Source organism: Cnephaeus nilssonii (genome assembly GCF_951640355.1).
Source record: "Cnephaeus nilssonii genome assembly, chromosome: 22".
NCBI lineage: Eukaryota > Metazoa > Chordata > Mammalia > Chiroptera > Vespertilionidae > Cnephaeus > Cnephaeus nilssonii.
The window spans coordinates 12,631,221-12,646,497 of NC_137093.1; the positions used below are offsets into that span (position 1 = coordinate 12,631,221).

Genomic DNA, 15,277 nt, shown 5'->3' on the forward strand with positions numbered 1-15,277 from the left:
ACATTATTCTTGCAAACTATTAAATTGGGCATTTGGGATCGTAAATATCAAGTTATCTACAGCCCTTCAAATGAGGAGTCAGTTTGTTTGTTTTATTCTAGGAAAGTGATCTTTGTTTCAAACTTGTAGTTCACGAGAACCAAAGGTTAGACACCAGGCGACTCCTCCCTGGTTTTGAAGTTTTACAATCACGTGAATATTTTCAACCTTGAGTATGTTCGTTTGAGGATCGGTCCATTTCTCCTGCCACTGTCAGACGGCCTCCTAATTGGTCTCCTTCTTTTAACTTTTGTCATCTCCAATTTATTAGCCCTCAACTGCTAGAATGGTCCCCAAGAACACAGGTTTTTATCATATGACCTTCACTATTCCCCCTGCCCCCAACTTCCCCTTTGCTCTTAGGATCAGATCCTCAGTCCTCACCATGGTCTCTAGGGCCCTACGAACCCCTGTCCTCACTGTGCTCCATCGGCCTCTGTGTTCACCGTTGTGTCCTTACCACAGGGCCTGACACAGAGTAGGTGTTCAGTAAATGTTTGTGGAATGAATGCATTGCTATGTTAGTGTCTGAGTTCCACAGATATTTTTCATTGCAAAGAACCCTCATATAGCAGAACTGGGTTCAGAAACCTTAGGCAAGTGAGGGTTCTCTTCCCTGAGCCTCAATTTCTACATCTGTAAAATGGAAATAGGACCTTCTCATAAACGGTTGGGAAGGTTCAATGTAATAATGCCTTATTATAGGGCCCAACTCATAGTAAACAGTCAATAAGGGTTAGCTCTTGGTATCACTGCTGTTGAATACTGTTGCTAGGGGATCCAGGAGTTTCTGCTGATGGGTGTATTTGTTATAAGTATATATGAACACCTTTTGTACAGAGAAAGGAAAGACTGTTTTGAAACTTATACCAAATGATTTATGTTACAGTTTCTAGGTACTAGAGCTGCAGAGCTGAGAGGAGCAGGGTGCTAGACTTGTACTTTAAGGTATCCCCTGCACTTGCCTAAAACAGAGAACACTGTGGCCACGAGGATGTGTGTGGAGGGTGGGGGTTAACATACTATGTGACGTGGATAAGGCGGTCTGAGCAGCTGCCCTCAAACCACGATTCCGTGAGAGTTTGGCAACTGCAAACCTCTGCCCTGCCGATGTGACGGACACTGTCTTGAATGACTCCTCCACCTGGTGTCAGAGTGTCCCTTTACAATCCTCTTTCACTCCCGCATGGCCTCTTGGTGTTCAAGTGGGCAGAGTTAGTGATTGGGAGGGTGGGGGCGGGATGACCCTGAAGGATGCTAAAGCCTGAGCTGGTTTGAGAGGCTTTTCCTGAGCTGTGTCCTGCCATTTAATCCTATTCAGTCTTATTTCTTTTAAGGAGAGGCAGCTACTTAAAGTGACAGTTGGTTGTTGAATCTGTGGATGTTGGAAGGTGCCCTGGGTGGGTTATGGAATTCAAGGGTTTTGCTTTTCATCCATGAGGACACTGAGGCCCTAGACTGGGAAAGTGACTTGGCCATGGTCACAAAACACCCCGGGCCTGACGCCCTGAGAGAAACCCAATCTTTGCTCCCAGGTCATGACCCAAGTAGCAGGGAGTGAGTTGCCCCAAGGTGTCTTGTTTACATCTGACTTTGCACAAATACAGGGACTCTTTGGCCTCCGCCCTTAAACTCTGATGACTACGGTAGAGTGAGACAGGGCACTGAGCTCTGCGGAATAAGACACCACAGTTCCTGGAACCCCTGCCTGGCTAGTACCTTTCCTCATGGGGGTGGGGGTGGGGACAGGAGCCCCTGGTGACTTGCTAAAAGTCCCCTTCTGCAACGCCATTTGCTCCTCCCAGCTGTAATGACCTCATCTGTAACCCGGAGGGGTAGTGGCTGGGAGTGCAGACCCTGGGGTCAGCTGCCCGGAAGTCCATTTCTAGTTCTGAGAACTTGGGCCACCTCCTCACGTTTCTGGTCCTCAGTTTTCCCGTCTGTGAAAAAGAGATAATAATGTCTATCTTCCTAGGGTTTGTGAGGTTTGAATGAGATAGTCTAGGCAAGGAAAGCACCCAGCAAACTTCGCATTATAACCCTGGCTCTCTCTCTCGCCCGGGTTTCTCACTTTCCAGCTCTATGGCCTTGGGTAAGCCCCTCCCTCACCTCCCTTGAGCCTCAGCATCCTCATCTTAAACGGGTTTGCCACAGGACCCGCGCCCCACGGGCTTGCGAGAAGGATTAAATGCCCATTAAAACGCTTCGTGCGCCCAGGCTCGGGCACACCGCTGCTGATCGCGCCTGGCACGGACAGGTCTCCCAAAATACCCGTGAGCCGGCGAGAGCGGGAGCCCGGCGGGCGGAGAGCCGGCTGTCACGATCGTGTTTCCCACCCGGGCCTCGGCGAGTGGCTGAGGACGCGCGCGAGGGGGCGCGCCCGAGCCGGGATTCGTCGCCGCCGCGCGGCCGGCCCTGCCTCCCTCCCTGCGGAGGAGCCTCGCAGCGCCGCCCCTGCCGGCCCCTCCCCGCGCCGGGAGCTGGACGGTGGGCGGCGGCGAGCGGGCGGGCCGCGGAGGAAGCGCCGCCAGCGCCTCCTTCCCTGCGTCCTCGGTCCCGGGCCGAGGGCGCGCGGGTGCCGGGCCCTGCCTCGCAGGCCATGGGGGAAGGGGGCGCCGTGGGGCGCCGCCGGCCCTTCCCCGGGGCGCCGCGGCGGCGCTGGTGGCGGCGGCAGCAGCAGCAGCAGCGGCAGCGGCAGCGGTGGTGGCCGGGCCGCGGCGGCGGCGAGGGCGCGGGGCGCGCCGCCATGGGCCTGGCGGGGCTGCAGGTGGGTGTGTCGGGCCCGGCCGCGCGGGGGGCGGGCGGCGCGCGGGGCCCGGCGGGAGGGCGACGAGGGCCCCGGCCAGGCTCGGCCGGCCGGCCCCTGCCTCCCGGCGGTGCGGGCGGCCCATCGCCGCCGGGCCCTCGGAACATGGCTGCGGCGGGAGGCGCCGTCGCGGCGCCCGGCCCGGGCGGCCCCGCTCCCCGCCCCGCCGCGCCCTGAGCGCCCCCTCCCCCGCTTCCCCCGGGTCCCCCTCTCCAGGCAGGAAGATGTCCAAGCCCCGCGCGGTGGAGGCGGCGGCGGCGGCGGCGGCGGTGGCGGTGGCAGCGACGGCCCCGGGCCCGGACATGGTGGAGCGGAGGGGCCCGGGGAGGCCCCGCGCCAACGGGGTAAGCAGGCACCCTCCCCGCACTCACTCAGCGCGCCCCGAGGGCCGGGCGCCCCGCCGGCCCCGCGCCGTGAGCACGTGGGCTCGCCCCACGGCCCCCGCCCGCCGCCCTGGGGCCGGGATGCGGGCGGGACGCCCGGCCGGGCAGCTTCCTTTTCTGTTGCCTGCCTGGGAGTGGCGTCCACACCCGCTCCGCCATGACCCTGGCAGTATCTGACCTCGGAAAAGTTTGTGTCTTTATGGCATTTCCACCCGAGACCCGGCTACCCCGGCGGTGGCTGCCTTCCCAGGGGTGCGGGGCCTACCCGGGCCTCGCTGAGTCGGTGTTTAATGGCTCATCAGGCAGAAAGGCTCTAGCAGTGTTTCTGGGGGAGCCCTCCTCCTGTCTGCTTACTCACTGGAGAGGCCCCACACCCAGAAACACCAGCAGTGACCTGGGCTACCCTACCGGCCTGCCCATCCTATGCCATTTGCAATAGAGGGACCGCCTTAAATGTGCTGGCATCGGGCCCTGCTTTTATTAGCTCTCCACCCCCACCCACCCAGATACCCCCTGAGAATCCTCCCACCTGCAGCCAGCCCACGGTCCTGGGAGGCTGCTGGGCTGCTAGGCTTGGGCACACACAAGGCTCAGACAGTAGTGCAAGTCCTACCAGCTGACCTTGGGGCCCAGAAGTGGTTAATCAGGCTCCCTGAGGCCTGCAGCTCCTGCCAGAGTTGGCCCCTACCCCCTGCCCGCAGGCCTTGCAGCGTCCGCATTTGTTTCCTCCGGGCCACTCCCAACCCAACTTCCCTGCTGTGGTAGGTGGACTCCTGCTTATGTAGAGCTTTGTGTGCAGCTGGTCCTCCCGCTGGCCAGGTGTCCCCTTAGTGACCAGAGCTGGAGACCACACGTGTTCACGACACGGCCATCTGAGACCCGGGAGAGCCGCAGCCTTCCGCTGGTCTTCCCGGGCTGGCACCCCGGCAGCCCTGCTGTGGAGAGATGATGGTGTTGGGTTCTTTGTCTTTTGCGGTCTGCTCGTTCCTTGTCCGCTCAATGCTGTGGGGTCGTCTTCTTCCAGCCTCTCAGAATATGCATTTGTCGTTCTAGGAGAATGTGTTTACCGGGCAGTCCAAGATCTACACCTACATGAGCCCGAACAAATGCTCTGGAATGCGTTCCCCCCTTCAGGAAGAGAACTCAGTTGCACATCACGAAGTCAAATGCCAGGGGAAGCCATTAGCCGGAATCTACAGGAAACGGGAAGGTAAGCCTGGGAAACAGCCCTGCGCTGACCGCGGCGGCGTGGGCCACAGAAGCCTCTCTCCTCCATAACTATGCATCTCTGTTGGGTCTTTATCCAGCCTTTTCATACCCAGTGCGAAAGGAGCCACATTCTGTCTTGCTGCTAAGAAACAGACACGGGGGAACCGGCGGCCTATCCCAGGGCGTGTGCCCTGTCGGCCTAACAGGTTCTACCGCTTTCACAAGAGTTGGCGCGTCCTTCAGGCTTGCTTATCTTGCTGGATTGCAAAAAATAATGCCCCTGGTTTGTAAGGAAAGAGGCTCACAGGTGCCAAATGTGCAGAAATTAGGAGTCTGGCTTGTTCAGAGCAGCCGCTTGCAGGCCTGACTGTTGTGTGAGCACCAGGCCCTGACTTCCTTCCCTTTCATGAGCTGGCCTTGACCTCATTTCTAAAGTTTCTTTCCACTCAAGTGTTCAGAGCTCCTCTCTCACGCAGCATAATCTGCAGTGAGTTTAAATATTGAACAAGAAAAGTATACGGTTAGTGAAAATTCTGTCTGGACCCGCAGAACAAGCCGAAATCCTGCTCTAATGCAAACATCCGCTTTCCACGTGGCATTGGGGAGTGTGGGCATGCCCCAGTTCACCATGCTCCCTTCTAGTAACAGTTGCCTTAAAACAGCAGAACTCTGACCACCAGCAGCTCCATGTTAACAGAAAGTACCGCAAATGGCGGGTTAGCCCAGCCTCTGGTGCCAGAGCTGAGAACCAGGGGCAGGAGCCAGCCCAGCCTTTATTTTAAATATATTTTTATTGATTTCAGAGAAGAAGGGCGAGGGAAAGAGAGACAGAAACATCAATGATGAGAAAGAACCATTGATCGGCTGCCTCCTGCACACACCCCCACTGGTGGCCGGGCCCACAACCTGGGCATGTGTCCTTGACTGGAATCGAACCTGGGACCTTTCAGTCCACAGGTTGACGCTCTATCCACTGAGCCAAGACAGCTAGAGCGCCAGCCCGGTCTGGATCCATCCCAGTGCACAGGGCCATGCTATTTCGTTGCTCTTCAGATGACCTGGGTTCTAACCCTCATCTGTCAGTCACGTGGAGGAGGCTCGGGCAGATTGCTCCTCTTTTCTGAGCCTCGGTTCTCCCATCTGTCAAGTGGGAGAAGGTGGCTACTCTGAAGGTCAGCTAAAGCATGGAGGCCAAAGGGCCTTGTGAAATGCTCCCTCCGACAGTCCTTCCTCTGCTGGATCTCCGGTGTCCCAGTCTGCTCCTCCCTGAATAGCCAGCACTTAGGGTAGCAGCGGCCACGTAGGGATGGGCAGAGGGGTTCTCTCTACGTGTGGTCAGCCTGTCTCATGTCCCTTCTGGAATGGGGCAAGAGTAAACGGTTTTCAGTGGTGACACGGCACACAAGCAAGCGTGTGTGGCTCATAGTATCACTAAATGGCAACGAACAGACTTTGGGGCCAGATACACTTAGGAGGAGACCCCAGAGGCCAGGCTCTTATTCTTGATTTTCAGCCTTGATGTGATAGCTGCTGTGCCTGGGATCCCTGAGCTCCTGGCCCTCCCTCCCTCTGGTTCCGCTCAGAAAGGCCTGGAAGGGAGCGAGAGCGGCCTGGAGGGGTTTCAATGTGTATATTTTTTCATCGCCCCCAAAGCAATCCAGTATTAATACTCACACCCCATTCCTCCCTCGTCTAGCCCCAGGCAACTGCCAGTCTACTTCCTGTCTCTGTGGATTTGCTTGTTCTGGACAAGGCCTGTAAATGGAATCATATAATACGTAGCCTTTTGTGCCTGGCCTCTTTCCCTTAGCGTTTTTTAAGATTCATCCACGTTGTTGAGTGGACCAGTACTTCATTCTTTTATGTGACTAAATAATATTCCCCCATGTGGCTAGACTACGTTGTATTTACCATCCATCAGTTGGTGGACGTGTGGGTGTTTCCACTTGTTGGCTATTGACATTCATATACAGGTTTTTACGTAGATACATGTTTTTAATTCTTTTCATAGATGCCCAGGAGTGGAATTGCTGGGTCAGATGGTAACGCAATGTCTAACCTTTCAAAGAACTGCCGGCCTCTTATGCACCATTTTACATTCCTACCACCCGTGTATTATTTACTTTTAAAAAGTTAATTATTGTTGAGAGTATTATAGATGTCCCCCTTTATTTTAAAAATGTTTTAACTTATTTATTTACTTTTACATATCTTTATTGATTTCGGAGAGGAAGGGAGAGGGAGAGAGAGATGGAAACATCCATGATGAGAGAGAATCATTGATCGCCTGCCTCCTGCACGTCCCACACTGGGGATCAAGCCCACAACCCGGGCCTGTGCCCTGACCAGAATCGAACTGTGACTTCCTGGTTCATAGGTCGACGCTCAGCCACTGAGTCATGCTGGCCGGTATAATTTATTGATTTTAGAGAGAGAGGAGGGGAGAGAGAGAAACATCTATTTGTTCTTCCACTTATTTATTTATTTATTCATTGATTGATTCTTGTATGTGTTCTGATTGGCGATCAAACCTGCACCCTTTACATATCAGGACGACGCTCTAACCAACAGAGCTACCCAGCCAGGGCAGTCAATTGCAGCTCAATAAAGCTGAGAAAAGTGCAGAAGACCAAAAGCTCTGCCCAGTGTCTCTGTCAAACAGTAAAGCCCGGTGACTCGCCTGGTAGCCATTCATGGGCATGGGGCTTAACAGGCAAGGGCACACACCCATGACCCCCTCTTCCTCAAAGCCTGTCTTCGAATGCAGCTGAAGTCTAATGGGGCGTCTAGAGTAAACCTCTCTCTCCCCTCTGCCTGCAGAGAAAAGAAACACTGGGAACGCAATACGAAGCACCATGAAGTCCGAGGAACTAAAGATCAAAGATGCCAGGAGAGGTCCCCTGGCACCTTTTCCAAACCAAAAATCCGAAGTAGCAGAACCTCCAAAAACTCCGACCTCGTCTTGTGATTCCTCCGGTGCAGCCATCGCCAAGCCAGCCCTGAAGAAGCCCGTCAAGGGCAAGCAGGCGCCTCGGAAAAAGTGGGCACCTCCCAGACCCCGCCCCCCCTCACGCACTGCAGTTTGGTGTCTCTGGCCCCGGGGAGCTGGTTAGGGTTCAGCAGGCCACCCCCTCCCTGCTTCGCTCCCACTGAGGCTCACATCAGCCTCTCAAACACTGAGGCCACACCCCTTGAGTCACCCCCCAGGGACCTCAGCCTCGGCCAGCACCTCGGTCTGCCCTGTGTGCAGAGCTCAGGAGCCCTCCCCTCCCCCGCGTGGCGCCCCCTCCACTCCCCCACCCCCCACAGAGAACAGCCTGCTGCTTATACTCTCTCTGAGGCCCCCACGGGCACACAGGTGTTGAAGCGACCTGGTTTCCAGGGAGCTGCCCCTCAGGAGTTGTGTGCCCCCCAGGGTGCCAATGTGGTTTTCTCTTCTTCCCCCTCCCCCCAGAGCTCAAGGAAAAACGCAACAGAATCGCAAACTCACAGATTTCTACCCTGTGCGAAGGAGCTCCAGGAAGAGCAAGGCCGAGCTGCAGGTAGAGTCCTGTGGTTTTAATTCCAGCTCTTGCGGGGGGGGGACGGGACAGGGCTGCCCAGTGGGCAGTGCTCAGCATGTGGACCCGGGATCCTCCAGTGTTCTCTGTGGCCCAGTGGGGATCATCCTGACGCTCGGTCACCATAGGGCTTGGTTAACATGCCTCTGGGAAGGGGCCTCGGAGCCTGTGGCACGGGGGGCAGGGAACGTCAGGCGTGACCCTGAAGGCGGCTCTTCCGGGGCTTGCTGGCAGGGCCGGTGGAGCCTGGCACCCTGGGGAAGGCCATGCACGCATTCAGAGGCTGGTCTGTCTGCTGCCCAGAAGGTCCCATGTCGTGTCTCGAGGTGGTCAACAGCGGTGGCTTGGGAGCCACTGACTGGGTGTATCTCCTCCGGCCAGGAACTTAACCACTCTGTGCCTCGGCTGCCCTCTCTGTAAAACGGGGTAATGGAGCATCTTATGGGGTAGCTGGGAGGATTAATCACCTTAACGCACATAGAACCATTAGAACCAGGCCTGGCACACAGTAGGTGCTGTGTTTCCCCGGCCTTGCCCCTTCCCAAGGCTCCTCCCTGCTCTTGGCCACCCCGCCATGGCCCCTAAGCCCCTGCGAAAACCGGCAGGCCGGCCAGCTGGACTGGGGCCTCCGCCCGCTGAGTTGGCAGATGCTGAGCTGTGCGGCCGTCTAGTGGGTCAATATTTGATGCAGTGGGTGTGGTTACTGCCTTTCTGAGAAGGAAAGCCGGGCGTGCTCTGGCCCTGCAGCCCACTGGCTGCTTCCCTCACCCTCCACCCCGGGGCCCCTGAGCTGAGGAAAACGGACCTGGCAGCCCCCCTGCTCTCGCACACCCCAAAGCAGCCTGAGGGAAGAGGGCCTGTGCTAAGGATGCCGCCCCACTGAGAGGTGGGGGCCCCTGCTGCAGTAGTCCCCTCCAGCGTTTTTTATGTTAAATCTCTAGGTACAGAGAAGGCAATTAGTATTTTCGCTGAATTGATGAGGCTTCCTTAAAAGAAAAACAAAATAAGGGGTCCGCTTTCCCCTCCGGAGAGAAGCTTTGGCTTGATTTCCTGAGAAAGGCAGTGTCTTTCGGCCAAGAAGGAGCTGTTGTAAGATGTTTGCCTGCAGTGAGAGGCCGTGCTGGGTCACGGTGAAAGACAGCATTGCAGAGGGCAAGGCGGTGCCAGGCCCAGCACGCAGACGCCTCCCGCCTCCCCGTGCGGTCGGAGCTGCAGTGTGCCCACACAGGGAGGCCGCGGGCTGCAGGGTGGGGCAGCCGAGTTGGCCTTAAAAAACGGGCTTGTCTATCTGGGGGAGTGAAGGCGGCAGCGGGCCGGGCTGTGATGCTCGTCTGCTGAGCCTGGCACCAGGCGTGCGGAGGGGAACGGACGCTCGCTTCCCCAAAGCTTGGCCCGCAGCAGGTGGATCCGCTCAGTCCCTGGACCGAGAGCCACGCTGTGTCCCTCATGTTTGCATTGGCGCTGCTGAGTGGACACCATGGCCAGGTGGTGGCTGGCCGGGCGGGGGGCCAGGGTGGTGTCTTGCCCTGCCTGCCCTTCTGGGCAGCAGAACCCAGGACCTAGGTGGGTGAGCCGTAAGAGAGGGGTGTGGGGAGCCAGGGGTGAAACAAATTAAAAGCCTGGCAGCCACGTCATTGAGTCTGAAGACAGCGTGGGCAGGGCCGGTCCAGGGTCCAGGCAGGAGGGTGGGAACTGGGCCTTCGAGACATGCCCCAAACCACTCATTGCTTCCCTGTGGCTGGTTGGCCTGGTTGTGGGTGGGGTGACGGCCAGCACTGGGGCAGGGACTGTGCTGGTTGGCAATGCCCTGGCTTCATGCCCAGCCCAGCCCTGGGCCTGCTGTGCACACACAGCTTGCTGACTCCAGTTCAGGGGTGTCTCCTCCTGTTCAGTCTGCCTATGGGACCCCTGTGGGCCCAGGAAGCCTCGAGCTGGTTGTTTGTGTGCCCCAAACCATGCAGCCTTCAGAATGAAACAGTCTCTTTGGCTCTGCATTCGAGGCATCGAGCGGGTCCTAGTTTTCCTCAGCTCATCTCCTCGGTGCCATGTTCCCCACCGCAGGAAAATCCCGTCGGCTGCCCGTTTTCCTGCAAATACTCCCACCGCCTCAGCCCACCGTGCCTCTTCCCCCTGGGCTACATGCTTATTAGCTAATGATTCCGCGTGGTGGTTGTGTGTGTGTGTGTGTGCGTGTGCGTGTGCGTATGTGTGCGCGTGTGTGTGCATTTGTGTGTTGTTGCTTTGAGGGCTTACTAATGTGCCAGGCACCGTTCTGGGCCAGGAGATTCCACAGTACACCAGCCCAGTACTCATGGAGCTTGTGAACACATAACCAGAAACCAAGATGACTTTGGCCAGCGCTTCTACATGAATAAACAGAGTAGTCTGAGAGCAGCCAGGCCAAGCTCCATTGGCCATAGCAGTCAGGGAAACTTGTCCGCGGAGGTGCCTCGGGGGCTTGGGGGGCTTGGGCATCCCTGCGGCCCGATGTCACGGAGGCCGACTGGTGACCTGGCGGCGGGGTCCAGAGGGGCCTGGGAGGAAGGCTGACGCGCCCTGTGTTCTCTTCCCAGTTTGAAGAGAGGAGAAGAATAGACCAATTGATCGAAAGTGGAAAGGAAGAAGGCATGAAGGTGAGGTGGCGGGCTGTGGGCTCAGGTCAGAGTGACACCTCATTGCTTCCATCCCTTCGTGGTTACTGGCTAGTGGCACTGTTAGTTGGTCGAGGGGCCAAATGCCAAAACCGTTGTCAAGGGTGAGACTCCTGCGGAAACATAGTGGACTCTGTGTGGAATGTTAGCCCAGTGGTCGGCAAACTCATTAGTCAGCAGAGCCAAATATCAACAGGACAACGATTGAAATTTCTTTTGAGAGCCAAAAACCGACTTCTGCGCATGGGCCACGAAGTTTCAATCGCACTGTATGTGCGTGCCGGCACGTGGTATTTTGTGGAAGAGCCACACTCAAGGGGCCAAAGAACCGCATGTGGCTCGCGAGCCGCAGTTTGCCGACCATTGTGTTAGCCCAAGGAAACGTTTTTAAAATTATGGTAAGCCCCAGCTGGTTTGGCTCAGTGGATAGAGCGTCAGCCTGTGGACTGAAGGGTCCCGGGTTCGATTCCAGTCAAGGGCACATGCCTAGGTTGCGGGCTCGATCCCCAGTAGGGGGCGTGCAGGAGGCAGCTGATCAGTGATTCTCTCATCATTGATGTTTCTCTCTCCCTCTCCCTTCCTCTCTGAAATCAATAAAAATATATTTTTAAAAAAATTTTTTAATAAAATAAATTTATGGTGAAATACGTGTAACGTAAAGTTTAGGATTTTAGCCATTTCAAAGTGCACCATTAAGTGGCATTGAGTGCACTCAGTGTTGTGCACTGATCACCCCTGTCCACTTCCGAACCTTTTTATCTTCCCAAAGGGAACTGGAAACCCCGTGCCCATTAGCAGGCGTTGCCCCAGCCCCTGGCACCCACCAGTCAGCTTTCTGTCTGTCTGGACCTGCCTGTGCCGGACAGTCCTACAGACGGGATCGTAGAATAGGGAGCTGCTGTGTCTGGCTTCCTCCATTTAGCACCATGTCTAGGGAAACTTTTAAAAGGAGAAACAAATACATTTTTCCTAAACTGTTTTTGCCCTAGCTGGTTTGGCTCAGTGGGTAGAGCATTGGCCTGTGGACCAAAGGGTCCCAAGTTCGATTTTGGTCAAGGGCACATGCCCAGGTTTCTGGCTCGATCCCCAGTAGGGGGTGTGCAGGAGGCAGCCAATCAACGATTCTCTCTCATCATTGATGTTTCTATCTCTCTCTCCCTCTCCCTTCCTCTCTGAAATCAATAAAAATGTGATTTAAAAAAATTTAAGCTCTGTTTTCCTGGGAAATGGCAATGCCCAAGAAACTTGCTTTTCTCCTGGTATTTTCCAGACACATTTGGGTGGATGAGAGGAGAGGAACTCTGGTAGCCAGACGGTCTGGGCTGGGATTCAGGGGCAGAAAGCTGTAGTCTCCACCCACCATCTGGGGAGATCTGGACTTAAGTCTGGGCCCCTGAAGGAGGGACTCAGAACGCTGGGCCCTCCTGCTCTCCCGAAGAGGCCAGCTGCGTGGATTGGAGTCCGTGCTACACCACTTCCTGGCCACATGGCCTTGGGCGTGGGTCTGCCCCTCTGAGCCTACGTTTTCTCACCCACAAAACGGGGCAACACCCACCTAGCAGATTTCTCAGGAGACACGGGACACTGCTTTGCAAATGGGCACAAGGGGACCTTCTGAGGTGATGGATCGTGGCGATAGTTGCACCCCTGTGTACAATTTAATATACTTAGAACTGAACTCTGCGGCATACCTCAAGAAAGCTGTTCACACGAAGGCAATCCCCAGGCCTCCTGAGCCGGCCTCGCCGTGGCATCTCTGGCTGTTACGAACTAACCCTCTCTCTCATCACCTCCCAACAGATTGACCTCATCGATGGCAAAGGCAGGGGCGTGATCGCCACCAAGCAGTTCTCCCGGGGCGATTTTGTGGTGGAATACCACGGGGACCTCATCGAGATCACCGACGCCAAGAAGCGGGAGGCTCTGTATGCGCAAGACCCCTCCACCGGCTGCTACATGTACTATTTCCAGTATCTGAGCAAAACCTACTGGTAAGTCCCCGGGTGCTGCGCACGGCGGGTCACGCGGCCGAGGCCAGGACACCTGGTTCTGTGGCTCTGGCTTCCTGTGGAGTTCTCGCTGCCTTTTCTCAGAGCGGTGAGGCCGCTCTCCCCCACCCCCTTCCCATTTCCCAACTTCGGATGCAGACGTGGACTGGTCACGTGGACACTGCTCCGAGGCTCACCTGCCGCCTCCTCTCAGGGCATCTGGCCAGGGCGGCTCTGGAAATGCTGGCTGCTCCGTTCTCCAGATGGCCCGTGTCGTGGATTGCTTTTTGTTGTGTGTTGTTTTTTAATAGACTATTTTTTAGAGCAGGTTTAGGTACCAGCAAAACCGAGTGGAAGGTACAGAGAGTTCCCATACTCCCTGCCCCCCCCCCCCACACACACACACACACGGCCTCCCTCACTCCCCGCACGGTTGACTTGTATTCATTTCTCGATTGTGCTGAACTCTACCGTTGCCTCCCGAGCCTCCACAAAGAGCCCTTTGCATCCCTGTCTCCTCCCACCCCCTGCCTGAGACACCCCACCCGGAGCCTCTCTAGGCTCTGGAGATTTTTTTTTTAAGTTGAATTGTTTTCCCAAAAGGCGTGGCCATAAATTGACGTCCTACCAGAGTTGAGAGCACGGGGGACTCTGGCTGGCTGGGTTCAAAAGCCTCTTTATCAACCTAATAACCCTCTGTTGCCCTCCCTCCCCGCCAGCGTGGATGCAACTAGAGAGACAAATCGCCTGGGAAGACTGATCAATCACAGTAAATGTGGGAACTGCCAAACCAAGCTGCACGACATCGACGGCGTGCCGCACCTCATCCTCATCGCCTCCCGCGACATCGCGGCGGGGGAGGAGCTCCTGTACGACTACGGGGACCGCAGCCGGGCCTCCATCGAGGCCTACCCCTGGCTGAAGCATTAACCGCCCGCCTCCCCCCCCAGCGGACAAAGTGCCCTCAAAGGGAATTGATTTTTTTTTTACACACACTTAATATTAGCAGATTACTTCAGATGTTTTTAAAAAGTATATTAAGATGCCTTTTCACTGTAGTATTTAAATATCTGTTACAGGTTTCCACAGTGGACTTGAACAGATGGCCTTATATTACCAAAACTTTTATATTCTAGTTGTTTTTGTACCTTTTTTGCATACAAGCCGAATGTTTGTGCTTCCCGCGCTCGCGTGCATGCCGTCAGGCTCGGCACAGGTTTCAGAGGAGAGAGTCTTCGAACACGAACCAAGGAAGTGGGGGGGCTGCGGAGCCAGGACTCTTCCCCGCACCCCGACGCGCACCCAGGTGTCGAGCAGCACGGGGCGGCCAAGAAGACGCCTGCCACCTCCCGACGGCCCCCACGGGATGTTCCCAAGCTCTTGTTTTCCTGCCGTCTGGACAGGCGCACACGGAAGTGTATGAATATTTTTTAAAAGGGTTTCGCAGTAAGTTCGTCTTCCCCTCTGCTTTCCTGAAAGCTTGCTGACCCGGTGGCCCGTGGGCACGGGCCGGGCCTCGGTTTACTCTTCCACGGGCTGCCGCGTTTCTGGGCACCTCGCAGCATCAGGGCGGGTGATGAGTAGATGCGGGCAGGGAGGAGCATTGCTTAGCCAGCCCCGCCAGGGCAGCGCTTCCCGAAACGGGGTAATTCTTTATAGAAATGTGAACACTGAATTTATTTTAAAAAATAATAATAAAAATCAAAAAACACAAAAGGCAAAAAAAAAAAAAAGAGAAAAACCACAGAAAACAACTTACATGTACATAGGTCATAAAGTGAGTGGAGTGGCTGCGTTTTTTTCTTTTTTCTTTTTTTTTTTTTCCTTTTACTTTGGGTTTGGTTTTTTTGTTTGTTTTTTATAGAAGAGATTTGAGATGGTACTCTATTCTAATAAAAAATAAAGTTTTGTAGTGGGACCAGAAATTACTTATCCAATCCTCCCCCCGACATAGCCACCCTCACCCCCACCCTGACCCGATTCTGCTGGGTTGAAAGGTCCAGACCTGCTGTCATGCTGTTTGTCAGACCGCCTGGTGGTCTTCCTGCGACACGCAGACCGCGCAGCCGTGAACCGAGGGTGAGCCCACGAGCCCTGGAGTGCAGGCCCCACCCCAAGGGGAGGGGGCAGGTGCAGCACCCAGGGGTCAAGGCTAAGGGCAAAGTTTTCACCTCGACTGTGATGACTGTGACGGCAGGAGGCGTAGGTAGCTGCCCCCTCCCTCCCGAAGGGGGACCGATTCTCACTCTCTCCACCTGCGGTCCAGGGGGCCTGGGCTCTGGAACCACCACCTGGGGTCTCCTGACCCCCTGGTCCCAGGTAAATGTGAATGGAGACAGGTGTGAGAGCCTGTCCTCAACCTTGGTGCCCCCCAGCCCCCACCCCACGCACCCCAGCCTCACGACGGTGCTACCTAGGAAAGTCTTCCCCCCGCCCCACACTTGCCTGGTCAGTGGTCAGCCAATTGGAGGAGGATCCGACGGAGCGTGTCAATGTGAAGTAAAATGTCTCGGTTGTACCTGTTTGTGGTTTAGCTTTGTATTTAAAAAACAAAAGGAAATAAACTTGAAAATTATTTGTCATCATAAAAATGAAACAAAAATTAAAATATTTATTGCCAGGCGAGGCCACCTGTGTGTGT

General features: G+C 55.7%; 1 protein-coding gene across 2 annotated transcripts; it reads left to right on the plus strand.

Moving 5' to 3' along the window:
• Nucleotides 1-2,517: 2,517 nt before the first annotated feature.
• KMT5A (lysine methyltransferase 5A) lies at nucleotides 2,518-15,264 on the plus strand. Of its 2 annotated transcripts, XM_079762877.1 has the most exons (8): nucleotides 2,683-2,806; nucleotides 3,062-3,189; nucleotides 4,282-4,438; nucleotides 7,258-7,477; nucleotides 7,892-7,979; nucleotides 10,571-10,630; nucleotides 12,449-12,639; nucleotides 13,356-15,262. In XM_079762877.1, the coding sequence occupies exons 2-8, from the start codon at nucleotides 3,070-3,072 to the stop codon at nucleotides 13,564-13,566; spliced, it is 1,047 nt and encodes a 348-aa protein (XP_079619003.1). In that variant the 5' UTR covers nucleotides 2,683-2,806; nucleotides 3,062-3,069; the 3' UTR covers nucleotides 13,567-15,262. The 2 variants fall into 2 exon arrangements, with proteins under 2 accessions (XP_079619002.1, XP_079619003.1); XM_079762876.1 differs by lacking the exon at nucleotides 3,062-3,189 and having other exon boundaries at nucleotides 2,518-2,806; nucleotides 13,356-15,264.
• The last annotated feature ends 13 nt before the right edge of the window (nucleotides 15,265-15,277 follow it).